Here is a 21,483-nt window from a genome sequence, read left to right on the forward strand (position 1 = left end):
ATCAAAAAATTCAAAAAAATGAAAATTTATTAAGGCTCATTTTTGCACCAACTTTTGCCTATAACTCGGTCGGTATTAAACGGAACTCCAATCTTTAACCTGTGGTCGAAAGATGGCATCAATGGCTACATTTTCTTCTTGGACGGTCATGCCCTCAGATGTCTGTGCCAGAAGTTATTCGAGGAACCAAGTTCCTTACACTGTTTGAGAAAATGTAAAATTTTCCTCATTTTTGCACCAACTGTTGCCTATAACTCGGTCGGTATCCAACGGATCTCCAATCTTTAACCTGTGGTCGATAGGTGGCACCAATGGCTACATTTTCTTCTTGGACCACCACGCTCTCAGATGTCTGTATGTCTGTATAGATGTCTCAGATGTTTCTATAAATATGCCAATCTCCTAAGGCTGTACAGACATACAGACTTTTTTTAGTAATTTTGCAAAATTTTTAAATGTGAAATATTTTAATGCTGGAATAAGTTTATTTTCACTCCAATAATGCTTTAATAGAAGAAAAGAATATAAAATAACAAAAAAATAAAAAACATATTTTCAACTCGAAAATTTCATAAGGCTTACCCCTTGCCATTTTTTGAGCAATTTAGCAAAATTTAAAAAATTGATGTGTTTTAATTACAATTGGTTGATATAAGCTTCTTTTCACTGAAACAATACTTTAAATGAAAAAAAGAATAAAAAATAATAAAAAAATAAAAAAAAATCTAAAAATTCAACTCATGTGTTTCGAACGTTTCGTATCAACTCATTTTTGTTGCAACCCACTCGCACATTTTCGTTTCAACTCACGTATTTAATCTTTTTGCGACTCGAATAACCACGGCTACATGCTTACACTTATGAGTGAGTAAGTGAAAAAAGAGTCGCTAAAACTCCTCGTGGTGACTGCACGAAACTCGTTCAATACAACGTTCCAACTCACTATCTCACTCTTAATCACTTTGCACATCTCTATCTTACTTACTGAAGGGATTCATTCGAGATTCAAGGTCCCTGGAAAAGTTAGGTGTAAATCCACGTAAATTCACATCTTTTGTTCCTACAATGATATTCCACAATTCAACGTGATAAATGCTCGGTTTAGCTTGAATGGACACATCAGATATTTGACACAATTATCAGTCGTTAGATGTTTCACGTCAAACTAACAATCATGAGTATGATCCGATTCAGACACCTAATGGTAGTGTGTGGAAGAATTCTACAACTTTATCGCTCGTCACATGAATGACATAAACAAACCAACGTGAACAGAGATATGAATGAGTACCATCCTTTACATAATACAAATCTCTAACCGTCCTGTTAACATGTCGTTCGCTACGAACAACAAAAGTATTACCACGATCTACCTTTGGAAATTGTGATGTTATTGCTAAACCTGTCGCAGCACTTACTGACCACCGCTAGCGCCGCTAGGCAAGACAATCAAAAACCAGTGCTTCCATTCATCCAGCATCGAAGCCGATTTAAAGTGCCGGGCTAAAGCAAACAACCATTTGCATACAATGTCGGTGGCACAGTTCACTGCAAGCCGGCCGGCATTAAAACCCAATTATCGTGCTGCACGAGGTGTACATTTGGCTAAATCGCTAATGATAACCGTGCAAAGGCATGCGATGGCCTTTATGATGGATGCTAGCGGACGAATTGTCTCGTATGCCACCGTACCAAGGGGTATCCCTTGGGGGAAGGGGGAGGAAGCCAAACATATGATTTGCGATATTATGTGGGGTATGGGACATCAACGGGGATGGCGGGAGGCGGGGTGGGGGGATGTTGATCATTTCACAAACACACGAGCACACAAACGTAGGTAAGATTGTCGGAAAATAACTCTACCTCTCAGTGGCCGGAAACGAGGGAAATGAGTGTGCAGTAAAACGAAAGAGGAGTTGCTTTTGTGATGATGCTGATGGAAGGTAACGGACGGAAGGGATGATGATGGATCGATGTACAACCCCGTCCGATCGTCTGACTGTTGTGCTGAATGTGTATGTGTTTGTGTGTGTGGCGTACAGCAAGCAATCTCTATATAAAAGAGCATCTGGAAGGTGCTTTACATAACCGGTCCGTGGTGCACGGTGGAAGCCGTCTCGTTGTCTGTTTTTTTTGTTTGTTCCATGCTCAAAGTTCAGGGGGAAAACGTCTTCCTCTCTTCTAAGACGTACGCACACAAACGAACAACGCACATAACGTAAGAACGGTTTGCGCAGGGTCCCAAACTGACTCTGTCTGTCCGTCTGACTGTCTGTCTCGCCGTCTGGTCAACAGGGGGACCGGCTAAAGAAACCCTGCTCAGTCTTTGTTGTGCACTCGCTCCGAACGGAACAAACGGCGGACAAGCAAATAAAACCCGAAACAACAGTGTGAATAGCAACGAACGGTTAGTCCCCATTTGGCAAAGCGAGATGGTGCTGCGTGTGACCGTTATGTGCGGTGTGCTGGCGTTGGTGATGGCCATCGGTCAGGCAGCGAACCCGACTAGTGACGCATTCGCACGCAACGAAATAGTGCCCGATCTGATCGAGATCGCACCGGAGCAAACGATCAAGATCACGTACCCCGAGTCGGATGTGGAGGTTTCGCTCGGGAACCAGCTCACTCCGACCCAGGTACGGTTGCGACCGAAGCTGTGCTGGGACGTGGAACCGAAAGCTCTCTACACACTGCTAATGGCCGATCCGGATGCGCCATCGCGCAGCAATCCTGAGATGCGTAGCTGGAAACACTGGCTGGTGGGTAACATTCCCGGTGCGAATGTGGATGGCGGTGAGGTGCTGGCCGATTACGTGGGTTCTGGACCACCGCAAGGGACCGGACTCCATCGGTACGTGTTTCTCGTGTACAAGCAGCAGGACCGAGTGGCATTCAACGAGACGGTGCTCAGTAGCAGGTAGGTTAACGTCTACTATCGCAATGTCTGTAACGTTATCAATTACACGCAAGCACTCCAATCCCTACAGGAACCCGAACCGTGGCAAATGGAATCCGGCACAGTTCGCGAAGCAGTACGAGCTGGGCGATCCGGTAGCCGGCAACTTCTACCAGGCCCAGTACGATGACTACGTCCCGGAGCTGTACGCCACCTTTACGGACACGACCTGAACGAGGCAGGATCTTGTTCAGTGTTCGTAACTGTTTTAACCCCTTGTCCCTATCCCAGCTCCTTCCGATTCCCGGTTCCAACAAATCCTGGTGTGGTACTCCCACACACACACACGCACGCACACTAGCCATTTCCCCACACAACTTGTTTTGGTTCCATCCACTGCACAAAATCACCGTGTTACAATAAAACATAAAAAAAAGAATCGTGAGAGAAAAAAAAAATAGTCGCAAGCGTTTCATTCTTGGTGCCGTTTCGACCCGAGAAATGGCCCATGTTCTAGGTACCTTGCACCAAATCATGTTTCACCCACAATCCCGGTCCCTGTTGTACGCAGTTCCCTGGCATTTGCTGGGAGTGTGGGGAGTCCTTGGGCGTTCGGAAGCCCACTGTTTGGAGCCGCCTCGTTTGACAGCACGACGGCGTCGGTGGAAGTTATTTGTTTATTATTATTATTGTTTTCGTGCGGCAGGTCATAACGAGCAGCACGGATACGGATGGAAAGAAGACCCACTTTCACGGGTTTGTGTTTCCGGGCCACCATAAAAAACACACGATGACACTGAAGCTTGTTCGCTCACGGGCCCACACACACACCGGGCTCGGAAGGTGGTCACAATTCGGCTTCTCCCAGGCTCGGAAGATACGTTTAGTAGTAATTCTTTATAATAAGGGTACAACCCTTCCCCAGAGGAGGCGAGGGAGGAAGTTCGATTAAAATTAGACAACAATTATTGCAGGTCATTTACCTCGTTACCCGGTAGTTACCCTTGGTGATGGGAACTTTTGCACTGTTCCGACTGTCAGCACCTCAAATGACACCGCATTAGCAGCAGTTTGGGTGCGAGTTTTACGGAAAACAGGAAAAGTTTAATTAATTGCATTTCTTGTCTTGCATTTCTCGTCGGTAGACTTGGGGAACTGGGTGTCGAAAAAAAATCGAAAAAAGCAACGCCTTCCTTCCATAGTTCGACTATAGGGACCGGCGTGTTGCACTGGTTTCCATTTCGACGGGTGCGAAACGATATTGAAGTAGTCAGCACACGTAACGACCTATAAACCTAGAACACAAATCCTCAATTCTAGCGCACGAGCAGGAAGCTCAGTTAAAGGTCTCTCTTTCTCTGTTTCCGCTTTTGTTGTTGTTGGTTGTCTAATGTCCTAACTCCCTCGCAAGAGGGATACTCGAATGCAGTGAACCGGTGGTAGTGGTTCCGAGTATATGCCAGTCTCGTTTGTCGCGAGAACCCGGCAGGATGTCGGACTTTGTGCGCGATATGCGCAACCACAAGATCGTCCCGGACGTGGTGCCGGTTCCACCCGAGAGCCTGCTGCACGTGATGTATCCCGGTGGGTTGCGCGTGAATCTCGGCAACGTGCTTACACCTACCGAGGTAAAGCACGTGCCGGAGGTAAGCTGGCCGGAAGCGGAACCGGACGCATACTACACGCTTATCATGACCGATCCGGATGCACCGAGTCGTACAGCGCCCAAGTTTCGCGAGTGGCACCATTGGCTGGTGGTGAACATACCCGGACTGGACCTCACCAAAGGGGACACACTGTCGGATTACATCGGTGCTGCGCCACCACGCAAAACGGGCCTGCACCGGTACGTGTTTCTGCTGTACCGACAGAATGAACGGATCTACTACAAGGAGTCGCGGCTTTCAAACAGGTGAGGCCTATACCTCGAGAGACCGCTTTTTTGTTGGATAGTGGTCAACTCCGGCCAATAACCCTCATATCATTGCAGGAGCACCCAGGGTCGGGGCAAATTTTCCACGCACAAGTTCTCGGAGAAGTACGAGCTGGGGTTACCGGTGGCGGGCAATTTCTTCCAAGCGCAGTTCGATGACTACGTGCCGAAGCTCTACCGTCAGCTGGGCCACTTTCAAAACGCATTCTGAACCTTAGCTGTCCCGTTTGCTGATGAAGTGGAAGAACATTTCCTTATTCTTCTTGCGCTCTTGGAAGAAGCGGCAGGATTAATACACTCACTCTCACAGGCGTAGTTCGAAGAAAGTTGCGGCAAAAGGTCGTTAAACTCATCCGACATTATTCGCACGGAAGAAGGATCCCTTAGCCAGATGCATGTAGCTTGAAGTGTTTGTGATGCTGACGGGAAACAAAGATGCTGCTGCTGCTGCACACAACAGCATCTGGGAAGTTGCAGCAAAAAAAAACGAAGAAAGGAAAGCAACCGTGCGGAACGCTAAGATCACCAAATAATACACCGGCAGCTTAGCGAACGTGAGTGGTCAGCATAAGGCAGGATACATAGGATGAGATGAAAATAATAATGTGTTGCATGAAAAGACACGGGAAGATCACAGGAACGATCGATTAAAGCGATCTGGTGAGGTACGTTCTGTACATGCTCACCTGTGTGTTTTGCTATAGTGTCTGTGCCATTCTGCCTGGGAAGATCATCCATGACCCGAGGTAACGTCCTGGGTGCAGGGTTGAGGATGTTCCGCATCTTCCGAATCCTTGACCGGGAATGGTGGCGAGGAAACCTAAGAAAAAAAAAGGATAAGGAAAACGTTCAACCAACGACACAGAACCAAACGGGAGCTGAAGAAACGGTAGAAAACGGTTTTATGTAGAAAACAAAGCTCTCGTGTGGTAGTTAACGATTAGCATAATGGTAAGATAAAGTGAGATAGTATCATGGTACGGGAATCCTGTGGTAAGGACCTCAAAAGACAGAGAAAGAGAGAGAGCATGTGAGTGAAAAAAAAGCACGCGAGTGACTGCTGTTTTGTACATTGTGGAATGGGGCAGTGAAAAAGCGAGGTTTTTTTTTGTTGTTTATTTGTTTGGTATATGCTCTCTTATTACTATTTGTGATGCGTACGTAAAGGGAAACGAAGGGAAGTCTAACAACAGTTGGGGGTATTCAATAAAAATTGCGACTTATTCGGAGTACATAGTCTGTGGTAACGTTGAAGCGAACACGAACATTGTATATCATTCCTTTCATCAGGTTTTGCGAAATTTGCGTGTACGTGAACACACGCGAGAGGTGGGAAAAGTGGCTTCCTTACTTTGGCACATGCACAAAGGTACAATGTTGCATTGTACGAGGAGAAATAGGATGCATTAGCCAACACGAAATAGCGATTCATGATGAAGAATAAGTTACAAAATGTGTATTTAAAGAAAAGGGCATTTATTTTCAAATGGATACTGATGGTTACTGATTTTCGAATGGATCGTTGTGGGTCCTATTTCGTTATCTTATCTACTCTATTTGACAAGTATATGTTATAGACTTAGCTTCTGGTTCCTTTATCTTCCTTTATTTATTTAGGCTTTTGAATAACTTGATAATGCCCCAGATAGTGGTAGATTAAAATCTCGACTTATCCATGTATTTTCCATCGTGCAGAATTAATTTATCTGATTAGGAGTAATTTAGGTGGTAGAAAGCAAACAATATAGACAAGATAAAGCAACGATCGTAACGCTTAAAATAGATCTATATGTTATGTTCAAACCTTTCTTTAATTACTGAGATAATCCTAAAGATTTGTACTGCAAAACGAATTGTTACACCAAACCAAGCAATATCAAATACTTGCCAGCAGGTGAGAATAGTTAAATACACTAACACACGAACGGCCAACGCCATGCTCCCGCCAGCCTACGCACAACGATCATATACGTAAATGCGTGCTGCGAATGCACACAAACCAAGATGATGTTGTTTGTGTTTGATCGGTCTCTACAAAACCAAAACCAGTATGTAATACTGGAGAGCAGCAATTCAACGCATTAGGGCGAGAAGGCAACAACCACCTTCCACACCGCCATACCGCTTGATTGTAGACAAGTTCAATACACAACAGACAAACAGAACTAAAAAATCACGCTCAACAATCACTCACGATCGGTGGTGTCTTATCTCGAGTGGAGATTATTATTGCGTACGTTCTGCTGGTCAGTCATCATAAAAAGCCTTAAAAAGAGAAACTGTGTGACAGTTCTGATAACGCATTGTTTAAGTTGATAAGAGTGGCTCGTGCGGGAAGCAAGATGCCTCGAACAACGGTGACGCTAGTTTCGATCGGGCTGTGTTTGCTGCTGGACGCCATTCAGTGTGCAACCGGTGACATAACATCGACGGTCCCCACAACAACCTCCAAAATGGCTGAGGTCCAACAGGTTTTCGAACAGCACGAGGTGATCCCCGATGTGATCGATGCTGCGCCGAAAGAGTTTGCGAGGGTGAGTAAAAAAATTCCATCGTCCAGCTGGAGTCTACAAGCGTTACAAAGTTGGTTTTGTTTTTGGTACGCCAGATCTCCTACCCGAGCGGTGTCACCGTTAACGGTGGTAACGAGCTGCGTCCGACACAGGTTAAGGATCAACCGCGCGTCGAATGGACGGCCAAACCCGACACCTACTACACACTGTTCATGGTTGATCCGGACGCACCGAACCGTAAGGAGCCAAAGTTCCGTGAAATTGGCCACTGGTTGGTGGGTAACATTCCCGGCACCAAGGTAGAGGATGGTGACCATATGTACGCATTCGTTGGTTCCGGACCGCCGAACGGTAGCGGTTTGCATCGGTACGTGTTTCTGGTGTACGAACAGCCGGCCGGACGGATTGACTTTACGCAGGCACCGCGTGTCTCGAACCGCAGCCGCAACCATCGGGTAAACTACAAGCATCGCGAGTTTGTGCAGCAGTACGGACTTGGCGAGCTGGTGGCGGGAAATTTCTACCAGGCACAGTACGATGACTATGTGCCGACGCTGCACGCTCAGCTATCGTCCGGAACCGAGTAGCGATGATAAGCCGACTGTAAGCTAAGCAACTGATCTATGACTCCGATTCTGGATTATAACAAAAAACTGGCAACAAGAATGTTGACAGCTATCAAGGTCTGATTGAGGCATGCGTAGTGTCATTATCACATCAAATATACCCTAATTAAGAAGCTTCGTGTGCTCTCTAATGATCGTTTTTGCTTGACTTAGCTGGCCACAGAATTCAATGACCTGTGCCGAGTTAGATAATCGATGCAAAAGCGAGAAACATCGGGTGAAAACATCAACTGTGATCCCCGGTGGAGTGTGGTGTTCTCCGTTCACTTTTCACGCGTTAAGGGGGGAAATTCTACGCAAACACACACGCACGGCTGGTACCCACATAAGGGGCGAACCAGTTTTTCGCAACGCTTTGCAACAAGACATACGCGCATGTTCCTTAAAGTTTCAAGTGGGGATTTGTTTAAAAGGAAAATCTCACCACCGTCCCGGCGACAGTTCGTGCGCACTGCTTGCGTCCTCCACTGTTTTCTGCGCTGCGTTAAGGATGTCCACAGTACGTGGTGTTGTGTTGTTGGTGATGTGTTTGCTTCTGCTAGAATCGCGCGCCTCAGATATACTGAACGATGCGCATGTGTATCGTGCATTCGCTTCGTACGAAGTAGTCCCGGATGTGGTCGATGAGGCACCCGACTGTTGGGCTCGTGCGTCTTTCAAAAGTGGCCGCCAGGCAGAGGGCGGTAATCGACTAACGCCGACTCAAATTCGAAACCCACCCGTCGTCACGTGGAACTCGAACGAACGCGCCCTCTACACACTGATCCTGACGGATCCGGATGTACCGTCGCGCGATGATCCTCGCTACAGAGAATTCATCCACTGGGCGGTCGGGAACATTCCCGGCAATGATATCGATCGTGGAGAAACGCTCGTCGAGTACCTCGGTGCCGTAACAGCTCGGGGAACCGGATTGCATCGGTTCGTGCTGCTGGTGTTCGAGCATCTTCAGAAGCTGGACTTTTCCGGCGAACCCAGGATCTCGGCACAGTGCGGTACGGTGCGGCGATACTTCTCAACGCGCAACTTTACGCGCAAGTACGATCTTAGCAACCTGTACGCGGGAAACTTCTTCCAGACGCAGTACGATGATTACGTGAACACGTTGCAGGCGCAGCTGCGTGAATGTGAGAGCGAGCGTGAGTTTGACTGGCTGGTGCAGTGAGTTTGATGGTAGAATGTTTGTTCTTTTTCTTTGGTACCCTTAGGTACGCTGAACGAGCTGAATGGAGCACGTAATGCAACCGTGTTTGGTGGTCCGTAGAATGATCGAAAGATGAAGAGGCTGTAAGACGCTTAGCTAGCGGTTAGTTTGCGGAAAGGCTGTACATTTCGATCGTGTTTGGAAGGTGTTATAAAATTAATGAATAAATTAACATTTAAGATTTGTGATTTTTGTGAAAGTATCAAACGTGTAATGCGCAGTGTGCGATGAATAAAATTGAAATGATCTATCATAACATTTTGTTAAATATTTAATAACATTGTACCTTACTAAACACAATACGAAGAGATTACGATCTCTTATTATGTTAACGAATTTAACCAACGTGAATTATTTACTGTTTGAAAATACGAAACTACATTTTAAATCCCCCACGTGATTCATAATTTTTTAAAGGTAACCATAGCAACGATCAATGAAGCACTACAAATGCTTGACGATTAGATACATTTGTACAGCTTCTCCAAGTACAATTTTGAAACCCAACAATTATGACAGTTCTTGTTGCAGTGGCGATGATTACAATACCCAACGAACATAATCATATTAAGCTATTAAAAGGGGGGTTTCCCAGCTGTGTCAGCGTACTACACAAGAAAAATCGTCTTGTTTCCTCGTTTTGGTTTGAATATGCATAAGAATGGCAGAACGAGAAAAAAATCAAGATTTTTTTTCATGGGAATAGTAGAAATAAACTTCATATCTAGCATATGTGCTGTTTCATTTCCATCGTTCCAATTTGGCATTATGGTTTTCAGGTAATTTGATTCTCATTTCAAATTTAAGTGAGCTATTTACTTTACCAATGGAAGTCCACTTTTAACTCATATCACATTCTTGAACACATTTCTCGTCAAATTGTCTTTTTCTTTTCACCTTGTTAGGCTGCTGGTAGTGCTCAGTCGTAGACTATAGGCTTAGCTTTTTTTGAGCAATTTTTCAAAATTTTAAAAATTGATTTATTTGGATGCGAATTAGTTGGAATAAGTTTCTTTTTACTCAAATAATGCTTTAAATAAAAAAATGCTTTAAAAACAACTTTGAAGTCGCGCCAGAATCGTAAAATTATTTTGGAAAATTGAGCTACTTTTGTCGCGTTCGCAAACGCGACAATTGCGATGCGTCTAGTGACGGGATCAGTCAAGGAAATCAAGGGGTGAACAATTATGCCGCTTGGGTATTCAAAATGTGACAGTTCACCGATTGTTTACAGCCATGAGCAGCAGTAGAAGCAGCAGCAGCAGCAGCAGACAGAAGAAAAATCCAATTGTCCGTTTTCTTGATGCGTGTACGCAAAGTTTCACGACAGTCCCGGGCAGCGGTAAAATTACAGATCGTTGTAACATTATTCTTGCATAAGCAAGAACGTATTTCTGGTTCGTTCGTGTGGTAACTGGTGCTTATCGTGTGTGGGCTTAAAATCGGCGTCAAGTACAGCAAAAAAAAAAATCGGGCACGTCCGGCTACACTTTTTTTTCGGTGCAACGTGCGTGCTTGTAGATATATGAGCGCATGTGAGTGTGTGTATGTGCTACTGTCAAATGTGTGTGTGTGTTTCTTTTTAGTGCGCTCAGGGAATATATTTCGCGAAAACCCGAAGCAATCCAAGAAAGTCCCTTGCCTACAGTGTTCAGTTCCGACGCGCACTGAAGTATGCACCATTTTGTATTAAGTTGTGTTATTGGAGCGTTCGCGAACGCGTAAGGTGATAAGTAATAGTCGAGTAGCAGCAGTTTTGCACCTTTGATCAGTGGACGGAGAAGTCGGTCTGTGGGTGTGTGCGTGGCCTATTGCGTTTTGCGTTCCCTTTTACCTCCGCTTGGCGAACAGCAGCCCAGTCTGTCCTTCCAATCGTATTGCGAATGACGGGAAAAACGGAACAACCGGCCCTGGCAGTAGGACCATCGTTTCGTGGCGGTTTCAATCGAACGTAGCGTGCGAGAAGAAGCAGCGACGAAGAAGAAAAGCATCGCGCGCGCCACTCGCACCGCGCTTCCGTCTTTTGAGCTTCCGTTGCCTTCGCCTTCGAAGGAGCCACGGCGGCTAGAACGAAAACGGCGTTAATCGAGCAGAAAAGAAGAGTGAAAGTGCGTTGTACACTGGTGGGCAGTACAGGGTGAAGGTGCATAATGTCGGATGTAAAACGCGCCATTGGCGATGTAATGAAAAAGGGCGGCGGTGGCGGTGGTAGCGGTTCCAATCCATTCAGTGCCCTATCGGCGTCAGAGTGTTCGGTGTCAGCAGCGACCCTAAATCCCTTCGGTAACAGCGACAAAGATGGCCGAGGGGATCGAACTAATGGGGCAAACGGAAGTGGTGGCAAGGGTGGAAGAAAGTTCCCAACGATACGTCTCGAGATGAACCTCTTCGAACCGACCGCCGACAGTTTTCCGGAGTTTAACTTTTCCAAGCTGATCCACGAAGAACAGGTAATTTAAAAATACACACATCTATACATTTATGAAGAACGTGGCCATCTTTGTTGTAGGTATGGTCCTTCCGTTTGCTTCGTCCAAACGCGTTTGTCAAATTCTATTTGGGAACGTACTGATTTACCAATCGAAGCTGGCTTTGTTGGATCCTTTCCACTCAAGGCGCAGCAAATGTTCACGCACCTTCGTGCTTAGTCTGGTGCATTTGCTTAATAGCTCCAATAGCAATTAAAAAGTAAATTTTTCAATGGAGCATTTTATGCTTATGCGTGTGCGTATGTCGCTCATATTTGTCTGTTTTCTGTTTTCGCGTCAAGCAGGTGTTGCTGGTCCATTGGTTTTTAGTTGTTGCGAATTATGAAGTTTGTGGTTTGCTCGATAGCATTCTACATTTCCCTCCATTCATGATTTTCTTTTCGGCGCGTGATTTTATTATGCTGTTGCATTTTTGATACAATGGTGTATGTAATAAGGTGGGGATTAAAGATGCACCACACGTCGCCGCATCTTAAAATGCCTTTCCTATTTCATGCAGGGCATAGTGCAAACTGCAGCCCTGTTTTTTTACTTAATCGATCGGTAGTCCTGTTCTAATTGCGCGAAAGAAGTAGCGAAGAATTATTCCCGCATTTTTTTCTTTTATTGTTTTGCTTACTGCTCTCATTCTTCTGTTCTCTGGCTGCTCTTGATGTTTTTGATGAATGGCAGTCAATGGCCAACATGTGTGTCAGTGAGGTGGTTGTGTTTGTGTGTTTCGGAAAAAAGGTGCGTTTTGACGTTTAGATGAAAGTTACGTCAAGCGCGTTTAAATTGCTGTCAACTGTTATTATTTGTTGTTTTTTTTTAAATACAGCTTGACCTCAATTATCAAATGATTAGTTAATTAAAGTGAGTTAAAGGCCCGAATTATTGGCAGAAAGATAATCTAATTAAATGTAATAGAACTGCGGATACAACCAAAAACAAATACATGATCCTTTCTGATACCCCGAATGTTCGGATATATTCTAGTCGAAAATGGTGTAAAGTATCGTAAATGGGAAAAGTGAAAAAAAAGTTAGCCAACACTTTCATCTAAACACAATGATACGTTCGACAATTATTCGATTTAATAGCTGCTAGTCACCAGACGAGATTTAAACGGTTTAGATCATAACTTTTAAGTTTTTTTACGATGCCTGTCGTGGCGTTTTGTAGGAAAAAGAGGAAAACCCATCAACGAATGTATCGTTGGGATGTTAAATTGATATAAAACTTGTTTTATTGTTGTTCCTACTTCCTGATAGATTCCTGATGTATTTTTTTGCTTTCCTTTTTTTACAGAAACGTCTTAAAAAGGCACAGAAGAAACAAATCGATAGAACATCCAATGGATTCCTATCGGATCCGGATATGGATGTTGAAGTCGAACGAATGGCTAAAGAGTTGGAGAGAAAGTATGGTATGGGGTCAGAATATGCCACCAAGGGCAAAACAGCCCGTCCGACCAAGCTGGATTATTATGATCGTGGTGCGGGCTACGACGAGGAAGATTCCTTCATCGATAATTCTGAAGCGGTAAGGGCAGTTTTTTTAAATTTCAGATTTCAAATAGTTCGTTTACTTATCATGTTTCTGTGCTCCTTAGTACGACGAACTCATACCGCAGGAAGTGGAAACCGTCGGTGGTGGATTTTACATAAACTCGGGGCAGTTGGAATTTAAGCAGCTGTCCAACTTCGAGCGTCCGGAAGATGCACAACGCATGCCGAAACCGAAGAAACGTGCTCTTTCAACATCGTCCGAAAGCAGTGATGAAGAGGAACCAGCTGGAGAGAAAAAGAAATCGACGCAAAGCGTTCCGCAAGCGCAGAAAGTGCAGGCGGAAAAGTCGGCTACACTGACGGAAAGCCAGCAAAATCGACCAGAGGCTGTAGAGCACGATAAAGGAACCGTATCGGTTGTCGTATCGAGTGAACCAACTGTTGCTGTACTGGAAGATGAAAAATCTCGTCTAAATGGTCATGTCGCGAAGAAGCAAAAGATGGTAGATAATGGGCCAATTGGAGTGGATCAGAAAGCAAAACCTTCGGCCGGTGGTGAGTCTGGGAAGGAAAAAACAAATGGCGTGAAAGCTAAATCATCAACCAGTGTCAGTGCCGTAGCGAGTGTGACCACAGCAGGAAGTGTGGACAGTAGTAAAAAGGAGGAAAATGGTGGTGTGAAAGAATTGAAGACCACCACCGTGAAGGATATGTTGCGGGCCAAGCGGGATAGTTTGCGAAAAATGGAACAGGAGAAGAAAGGTCGTAGCAGTGGTTCGAGTCGCGTTTCCAGCTCGGAAGCGGAAGAGGATGGCGATGGTGGTGGAGATGAGGAGGACGAGGACGAAGAAAACGGCGAGGGTGATGATGAGGATGAAGAGGAAGACGAAGTGTACGGATTAGAGGAAGTTGGAAGTGATAAAAATTCGCGCGAATCTGGTTCGGACGTGGATATGGTGTCGGACAGTGGGAGCAGCCATAAGAGTGAAAAGAACGCAAGGGGGAAAGTGATGCAGTCGGTAAGCAGCACTGGAACGGTGGCAACGAATGGAACGGTCGACAGTGAGGGACGTGCGGTTGTAGCACCGAGCGGACCACAACAGCCTTCCAAGGAACGGAAACAGAAGGACTGCAAGCTGCCAGAAGATATTCCCGACCAGCTGCGCAAGGATGTGGACGCATTGAAGGAACAGGCGCGTGCTGTGCCCGGCAATGGAAAGTTAAACTTCTTCGAAAACAAGATAGCGGACCTACTGATACGGATCGACGATAGTGCACGTTCCAGCATTGGTTCCAGCAAAAAAAATGCGATCTTTCGTCACCTGGAGGCGCAGCTGTCGATAAGCCGTCAGTCTCTTCAGTTAAAGCTGAAAAAGATTCGCATACGAAAGCTTGAAAACAAGTCGAAATCGGTACTTTCGAAACTAGAGGATGTCATTACCGATACGATGCCTGCGGTTTTAGCTAAGCATCAGCTAGACTGTACGAAGGTGAACGATTTGCGAGTAGCAGCAGCTGCCGCTGCACAAGCCGCCACTTCACTGCCAAATGGGGAGAAAAGCGATACCCCACCAAACCCAACTCCACAGATAAGAAATCCAAAGAAAAAATACTCCTGGAATGAGCGATCGCGCAATCTGCTCTGGGAGCTGTACAACATCCGCCTGCAAACGTACGCACTGGTGCGGCCCCGCAACCAAACGGAGGAAGAAGTGGTGGCCGAGTATTTGCGCACCAAAGTAGTGCCACTGTGGCCGAAAGGTTGGATACGCTACGAGGACATCCACAAGGAGTTGGATCGGCGGAAAAAGGCACTGGCGAAGAGTCAGGGCAACACCACCGTTGCGGCACAGAATTCCACGGGGAAAAAATCCACACCTACCGGTTCGCCTCTCCTATCGCCCGGATCGATAGTCGACGCAGCGCTACTGACCGGTAACAGTATAAACGGTACGAAAGCGCCAGATGGCTATGTTCCGCCCCGATCGTCCACACCGTCGAGTGTAAAGTCGACCAACAGTAAGGGAGGCATGGATGTGGAGAAGGGTTCCGGTTCCGTGAACAACGCAACACATCACTCACCAATCACGGTGCAGCCGACTGCCGCTAGTATGTCGCCCAACTCTTCCTTTAAGCGTACCTCGGACCATAGCATTACAAACATAATGAACTCACCGCCACCGCCAGTGGAGAAGCAATCCGGCGAGCAACGTCGCTCGTTCGATGCGATCGACCAATCGCCGATTACATTTGCCAGCATGGACGGTCAGTCCGGGCTGGGTAAAGATAGTCTGAAACGATCGCCTGTCACGCCTGTATCGATCAACCTGTCGCCCGGCGAACGAAGACACCCATTGGCATCGCCAGACCGGCAGAGATGGAACAGCCGGGAGGATGATAGCGATAGTAGCATTGAGATAATCGCGGAATATAACGTTCCCAGGGCTGGTACGGCAATGTCCTTACAATCCGGTGCCAATCTATCCGCTTCCGTGAGCGTGCTTCAGCCGACAGCAACACCACTGCCCGGTGCTACGGCCAATCTGCCTGTTTTGAATAAAGAAAAGTATAAAAACTTAATCGCAGGAAAGCATAAGACGCACGGCGGCAGTGGTAGCAGCGCTGGCTCAAGTCCGATCACCGCTGGTGACATTGTGTCGCCGGCAATGGGCAGTGGAAAGTACTCGAAACACTCACCGGTAGCTGGAGGGCATGGTAATGTTGCTTCGTGCGGCATCATTGGATTTGCGGCACCATCCGGTAATGTCAGTGGCAATATGTTACTTTCCGATGTGATCGGTGCTGGTGGAGGAGGAAGCGTCCGGTTGAAGGATACACCACCGCCCCTCGACGTTGACCAGATAATGAAGGATCTCAAGGAATTACAGGTAGTGGCTGTGTGACGATCATTCAAGATGATCGTGCTATGCTAATGTGTGATTTCATTTCATTTTTAGAAACAACAAAATGTTGGTGGTACGAACCGAAAATCAGACAGCACAGCGTTACAGTCGCAACAGCAGCATGGTAAGTAGCAATGGGGAAGTAATATTACATTTCTTGGTTTACCTTAACAACCCTAAAAGTCCCCATCCATCCTCAAAAAGATGTGAATGAAGAAAATTGAGCAATTGTATTCTTTCTCTCATTCACATCCAAGTGCAACAAGTTCCACTGGCGCAGTTCATACCACGATCGTAAACGGGGTTTACGGTATGGACCAATTCCAGATGCAAAGCGTGGAACCGTTAAGGGAAGACCACATAGACATTTGTAAAGCAAAGGTGTGGAATTTGTGACGACATTATCGATGTAATGTGTTGATTATTGTTTGCATTTCATCGCTTCTTACTAATGCTCATGTAAAGGAATTGTCCACGAAAGCTGTTTGCATGAATAGTTTGGAATTGCAATGAAATATTTATATTACTTCCTCATCCTAGTTTTTGGTTGTAATTTTATTTCGTCGTTTTCTTTTTGTTCTACATTCCCAATCCATCCTTCACTGATTGTGTTTACTTGCGTTTGTTTCGTTTCTTTGTTCTATCCTCAATTTATGTTTTCCTTACTGAAATTGGCTACGCCCACACCGTTCCTTCCAGAAGTAGCAGCAACGGCATCCACGATACCAGCAGCAGCATCGGGGAATGTTGTTGCCGACTACTTTATCGACTGTGATATGGATGAGGACGATATTCTCTTCGCCACGAACTACACGTACAGTGGTGGACACAAGAACTGAACGAGCAAATGCCGTCCAGCAATACACTGAACGTTTGCCCAAGCATATTACATTGATCGGTTTTCAAACGTTCTAACCTTTGGAAAGGTAAACGAAAGACATCTTTCTAAACGGTTCGGCAAAGGTTCCTGTTTCAATGTAACACGGCGTTCGATTGAAAATTATTTTCTTTCTTTGGTCCAATTAATTTGTAATCACATTGTAATTAAAATATTATCATTTTCCTCTCGCAAATGTTGGTGTCCTTGTTGTTGTGTTAACTGCAATTCCTCTTCCACATATCTCTCCAGTGCATCTACACACCATCAACATCAAATGCACGCATATAACACATGCTAGTCATTCGGGTGTTTATTAGAGATGAGAATAACAATTCTTTCAAGTGAGTTGAAACGAAACGTTTGATACACATGAGTTGAATTTTTAATTTTTTTTATTATTTTTTATTCTTTTTTTTCATTTAAAGTATTGTTTGAGTGAAAAGAAGCATATATCAACCAATTGGTATTAAAATAAGTCAATTTTTAAAATTTTGCTAAATTTCCCAAAAAAGCAAGGCTAACCCCTTAGGAAATTTTCGAGTTTTCAGATTTTTTTAATTTTTTTCTTTATTTTTATGCTTTCTTCTATTTAAAGCATTATTTGAGTGAAAAGAAACTTATTCCAACCAATTCGCATCAAAATAAATCAATTTTTAAAAATTTTCAAAATTTCCCAAAAAAAACCAAGGCTAACCCCTTAGGAAATTTTCGAGTTTTCAGAATTTTTTTATTTTTTTCTTATTTTTTATGCTTTCTTCTATTTAAAGCATTATTTGAGTGAAAAGAAACTTATTCCAACCAATTCGCATCAAAATAAATCAATTTTTAAAATTTTGCTAAATTTCCCAAAAATACCAAGGCTAACCCCTTAGGAAATTTTCGGGTTTTCAGATTTTTTTTTATTTTTTTCTTATTTTTTATGCATTCTTCTATTAAAAGCATTATTTGAGTGAAAAGAAACTTATTCCAACCAATTCGCATCAAAATAAATCAATTTTTAAAAATTTTCAAAATTTCCCAAAAAAAACCAAGGCTAACCCCTTAGGAAATTTTCGAGTTTTCAGATTTTTTTAATTTTTTTCTTATTTTTTATGCTTTCTTCTATTTAAAGCATTATTTGAGTAAAAAGAAACTTATTCCAACCAATTCGCATCAAAATAAATCAATTTTTAAAAATTTTCAAAATTTCCAAAAAAAAAACCAAGGCTAACCCCTTAGGAAATTTTCGAGTTTTCAGATTTTTTTTATTTTTTTCTTATTTTTTATGCTTTCTTCTATTTAAAGCATTATTTGAGTGAAAAGAAACTTATTCCAACCAATTCGCATCAAAATAAATCAATTTTTAAAAATTTTCAAAATTTCCCAAAAAAAAACCAAGGCTAACCCCTTAGGAAATTTTCGAGTTTTCAGATTTTTTTTATTTTTTCCCTTTTTTTATGCTTTCTTCTATTTAAAGCATTATTTGAGTGAAAAGAAACTTATTCCAACCAATTCGCATCAAAATAAATCAATTTTTAAAATTTTTCAAAATTTCCCAAAAAAAAACCAAGGCTAACCCCTTAGGAAATTTTCGAGTTTTCAGATTTTTTTAATTTTTTTCTTATTTTTTATGCTTTCTTCTATTTAAAGCATTATTTGAGTGAAAAGAAACTTATTCCAACCAATTCGCATCAAAATAAATCAATTTTTAAAAATTTTCAAAATTTCCCAAAAAAAACCAAGGCTAACCCCTTAGGAAATTTTCGAGTTTTCAGATTTTTTTAATTTTTTTCTTATTTTTTATGCTTTCTTCTATTTAAAGCATTATTTGAGTGAAAAGAAACTTATTTCAATCAATTCGCATCAAAATAAATCAATTTTTAAAATTTTTCAAAATTTCCCAAAAAAAACCAAGGCTAACCCCTTAGGAAATTTTCGAGTTTTCAGATTATTTTTATTTTTTTCTTATTTTTTATGGTTTCTTCTATGTAAAACATTATTTGAGTGAAAAGAAACTTATTCCAACCAATTCGCATCAAAATAAATCAATTTTTAAAAATTTTCAAAATTTCCCAAAAAAAACCAAGGCTAACCCCTTAGGAAATTTTCGAGTTTTCAGATTTTTTTTATTTTTTTCTTATTTTTTATGCTTTCTTCTATTTAAAGCATTATTTGAGTAAAAAGAAACTTATTCCAACCAATTCGCATCAAAATAAATCAATTTTTAAAAATTTTCAAAATTTCCCAAAAAAAACCAAGGCTAACCCCTTAGGAAATTTTCGAGTTTTCAGTTTTTTTTATTTTTTTCTTATTTTTTATGCATTCTTCTATTAAAAGCATTATTTGAGTGAAAAGAAACTTATTCCAACCAATTCGCATCAAAATAAATCAATTTTTAAAAATTTTCAAAATTTCCCAAAAAAAACCAAGGCTAACCCCTTAGGAAATTTTCGAGTTTTCAGTTTTTTTTATTTTTTTCTTATTTTTTATGCATTCTTCTATTTAAAGCATTATTTGAGTAAAAAGAAACTTATTCCTACCAATTCGCATCAAAATAAATCAATTTTTAAAATTTTTGAAAATTACTCAAAAAAAAACTAAAGCTATAGCCTTCGGAAATTTTCAAAATTATAAAAAAAAATTCTATACAGAGCGAGCAGTATATTCATTTGGCTAGTTTTTGTATTGTACACATGTACACATATTGTACACATGCGACTCGACTCACCACGGTTACATGCTTACACTCATGAGTGAGTAAGTGAAAAAGAATCACTAAAACTCCTCGTGCTGAGTGAACGAAACTCGTTCAATACAACGTTTCAACTCACTATCTCTTACTCTTACTCACTTTGCACATCTCTAGTGTTTATATTGCACGTAGTTTGTTTTGATTTTATCGTAGCACAATACATAATACATAATAATACTATACCCGAGCTGTACTTACGTCTTTTTACACTATTCTTCAATATTTTATTTTAGATCGTTCTGATAAGAAAAAAATGGCAGCATAAGCCTTTGGTGTTGCGGGTTCGTGTTACACCTCGCGTATCCAATGGGGAAGTGAATCCTGCTTCTTAAACATGGCCAACAGTAAATTACTAGAACCCACTATCATAATGGGCGCCAAAGATACGCACACGCACTCACGTTATACAACTGCGAGTAGCGGTGTGTTTTTGAGCGCTTTGTACAAAATTGCGTAAATGTGTTTTCTAATGTTAAAACGGCTGGTGGCTGATTTGTTAGAGAGTGGCATGACCCGAGGGGGGAAGCATAAGAGACACAAATACTGATCGTTAGTTTAAAAATGTTGCAAAGATATGGTAGAAGACATTAGGTAGATGAAGCCGTAATAACTACTACTACTTGTTGCTCATAAAACGACGCCAATGGTAATTGCAAAATAAGTTAAACAAGTGAGAGGAAAACAAAGTAACGAAAGGAATGCGTAAGTGCGTTAAAACCACAAATCCTATCCTCGTGTGTAGTGTCCGGATTCGAACTGAAATTTGTTGTAAGCAGCAGTTCACTAGTGAGGAGTTTCTTTCTTCTATTTTCTGATTAGCAATAGGGTTTTCTGCTTTTGTTTGCTTGCCTGGTCGCAATAGTTTATTGCATTTGATTTGTTTTACACATGCAAAAAACAATCCTACTCGTCACAACAGCAGCTCTGCCACTTTTAGTGAAGTAGAAAAATAATGTTCAACTACTGTATGATTGATTGTAAGTAAAAAAGAAAAGGAAGAACTCTTTTGCATAGAAAGTTGTTAGCGTAAAAGTGAACAATGTAAGATAATTAAACACTCTCAATTCTATCATTAATTGATGCTTTGTTTAGAGATGGGTTTGTTTGCTTTGCATAAGCACTTCATTTTCAACATTTCGGTGCGTTTTTAGTGTATTATTTATCTCACTTAGTTTTTTGTTTGTCTTCATATCTTATTATGGTCGTTTCTTAATCTTTAATGTGTTCCACCTGTAAAAATCTTTTTTTTCTGGAAAAGGTGTTCTTTCTTTAAGAACGCTTAGTATAACAAATCCAAAATTAAACAACAAACCAATTTCCCAATTTTTAGGGACTAAAACTGTTACTAAACTATGTTCACTAATCGTACGTTAAAGAGCTTGCTTTAGTTTTCTTCTGTGTTTTTTTTTCTTTGCGAAGAAGGGATTGGCTGGGAAAAGAATCTAATTTAGTCACAAATCCAAGACCAGTAAGGTGGTTCATTGATTAAGATGTAATAAAATGGAAATTAGATTTCTACACTGAACTAATTTGTTAATGTTTTTCAACATGACGAAGGAAAGAAACAAAATTACTTCATGTAAAGTGGTGAGAAACCCACCAATGCCTCAAACAATTTGTAACATTACAGAAATGATCAAAAAGAGAACGAAAAAAGGAAAAAAAAAATCTTGCCAAAGCCACCTTTAAAGTAGAAAATAATCCCACGAACGATAAAACCTTTTTCAATGTTTTATACTTTAGATTCAAATCTAGACCAATGAATAGTAGAATAAAATATGATAACTCAGCTTTTAGTTTTTTTTACAATCAATAAAAGGT

At 42.3% G+C, this 21,483-nt stretch overlaps 5 protein-coding genes across 10 annotated transcripts; all 5 read left to right on the forward strand.

Moving 5' to 3' along the window:
• Positions 1-1,877: 1,877 nt before the first annotated feature.
• LOC125766442 (protein D2-like) lies at positions 1,878-3,361 on the forward strand. The gene is made up of 2 exons (XM_049432414.1): positions 1,878-2,917; positions 2,988-3,361. The coding sequence occupies exons 1-2, from the start codon at positions 2,433-2,435 to the stop codon at positions 3,127-3,129; spliced, it is 627 nt and encodes a 208-aa protein (XP_049288371.1). The 5' UTR covers positions 1,878-2,432; the 3' UTR covers positions 3,130-3,361.
• An 83-nt stretch (positions 3,362-3,444) lies between these two features.
• On the forward strand, positions 3,445-5,648 carry LOC125766446 (phosphatidylethanolamine-binding protein homolog F40A3.3-like). The gene is made up of 2 exons (XM_049432420.1): positions 3,445-4,808; positions 4,887-5,648. Exons 1-2 carry the CDS (start codon positions 4,387-4,389, stop codon positions 5,038-5,040), a joined length of 576 nt encoding a protein of 191 aa, XP_049288377.1. The 5' UTR covers positions 3,445-4,386; the 3' UTR covers positions 5,041-5,648.
• Positions 5,649-6,916: 1,268 nt separating this feature from the next.
• Positions 6,917-8,008, forward strand: LOC125766441 (protein D3-like). The gene is made up of 2 exons (XM_049432413.1): positions 6,917-7,363; positions 7,438-8,008. Exons 1-2 carry the CDS (start codon positions 7,172-7,174, stop codon positions 7,927-7,929), a joined length of 684 nt encoding a protein of 227 aa, XP_049288370.1. The 5' UTR covers positions 6,917-7,171; the 3' UTR covers positions 7,930-8,008.
• A 129-nt stretch (positions 8,009-8,137) lies between these two features.
• LOC125766427 (phosphatidylethanolamine-binding protein homolog F40A3.3-like) lies at positions 8,138-9,768 on the forward strand. Of its 2 annotated transcripts, none has more exons than XM_049432388.1 (2): positions 8,138-9,107; positions 9,177-9,768. In XM_049432388.1, exons 1-2 carry the CDS (start codon positions 8,138-8,140, stop codon positions 9,230-9,232), a joined length of 1,026 nt encoding a protein of 341 aa, XP_049288345.1. In that variant the 3' UTR covers positions 9,233-9,768. The 2 variants fall into 2 exon arrangements, with proteins under 2 accessions (XP_049288345.1, XP_049288346.1); XM_049432389.1 differs by having other exon boundaries at positions 8,138-9,095; positions 9,177-9,767.
• Positions 9,769-10,376: 608 nt separating this feature from the next.
• On the forward strand, positions 10,377-21,191 carry LOC125766392 (ubinuclein-2). Of its 5 annotated transcripts, none has more exons than XM_049432283.1 (6): positions 10,377-11,622; positions 12,949-13,182; positions 13,253-16,036; positions 16,106-16,175; positions 16,751-16,977; positions 19,896-21,191. In XM_049432283.1, exons 1-5 carry the CDS (start codon positions 11,323-11,325, stop codon positions 16,888-16,890), a joined length of 3,528 nt encoding a protein of 1,175 aa, XP_049288240.1. In that variant the 5' UTR covers positions 10,377-11,322; the 3' UTR covers positions 16,891-16,977; positions 19,896-21,191. The 5 variants fall into 5 exon arrangements, with proteins under 5 accessions (XP_049288240.1, XP_049288241.1, XP_049288242.1 ...); XM_049432284.1 differs by having other exon boundaries at positions 16,754-16,977; XM_049432285.1 differs by lacking the exon at positions 16,751-16,977 and adding an exon at positions 16,309-16,432 and having other exon boundaries at positions 10,378-11,622.
• The last annotated feature ends 292 nt before the right edge of the window (positions 21,192-21,483 follow it).

This window comes from Anopheles funestus, chromosome 2RL (genome assembly GCF_943734845.2).
Source record: "Anopheles funestus chromosome 2RL, idAnoFuneDA-416_04, whole genome shotgun sequence".
Lineage (NCBI taxonomy): Eukaryota > Metazoa > Arthropoda > Insecta > Diptera > Culicidae > Anopheles > Anopheles funestus.

Bases quoted from the DNA above. Each gene is read 5' to 3' on its own strand.
- LOC125766442 (XM_049432414.1), top strand. From the start codon at position 2,433: ATGGTGCTGCGTGTGACCGTTATGTGCGGTGTGCTGGCGTTGGTGATG. The intron at 2,918-2,987 runs GTAGGTTAACGT...CAATCCCTACAG, and splicing joins GAGACGGTGCTCAGTAGCAG to GAACCCGAACCGTGGCAAAT.
- LOC125766446 (XM_049432420.1), top strand. From the start codon at position 4,387: ATGTCGGACTTTGTGCGCGATATGCGCAACCACAAGATCGTCCCGGAC. The intron at 4,809-4,886 runs GTGAGGCCTATA...ATATCATTGCAG, and splicing joins GAGTCGCGGCTTTCAAACAG to GAGCACCCAGGGTCGGGGCA.
- LOC125766427 (XM_049432388.1), top strand. From the start codon at position 8,138: ATGACCTGTGCCGAGTTAGATAATCGATGCAAAAGCGAGAAACATCGG. The intron at 9,108-9,176 runs GTGAGTTTGACT...TGGTACCCTTAG, and splicing joins GCGTGAATGTGAGAGCGAGC to GTACGCTGAACGAGCTGAAT.
- LOC125766441 (XM_049432413.1), top strand. From the start codon at position 7,172: ATGCCTCGAACAACGGTGACGCTAGTTTCGATCGGGCTGTGTTTGCTG. The intron at 7,364-7,437 runs GTGAGTAAAAAA...TTGGTACGCCAG, and splicing joins CGCCGAAAGAGTTTGCGAGG to ATCTCCTACCCGAGCGGTGT.
- LOC125766392 (XM_049432283.1), top strand. From the start codon at position 11,323: ATGTCGGATGTAAAACGCGCCATTGGCGATGTAATGAAAAAGGGCGGC. The intron at 16,037-16,105 runs GTAGTGGCTGTG...TTTCATTTTTAG, and splicing joins AGGATCTCAAGGAATTACAG to AAACAACAAAATGTTGGTGG. The intron at 16,176-16,750 runs GTAAGTAGCAAT...CGTTCCTTCCAG, and splicing joins ACAGTCGCAACAGCAGCATG to AAGTAGCAGCAACGGCATCC.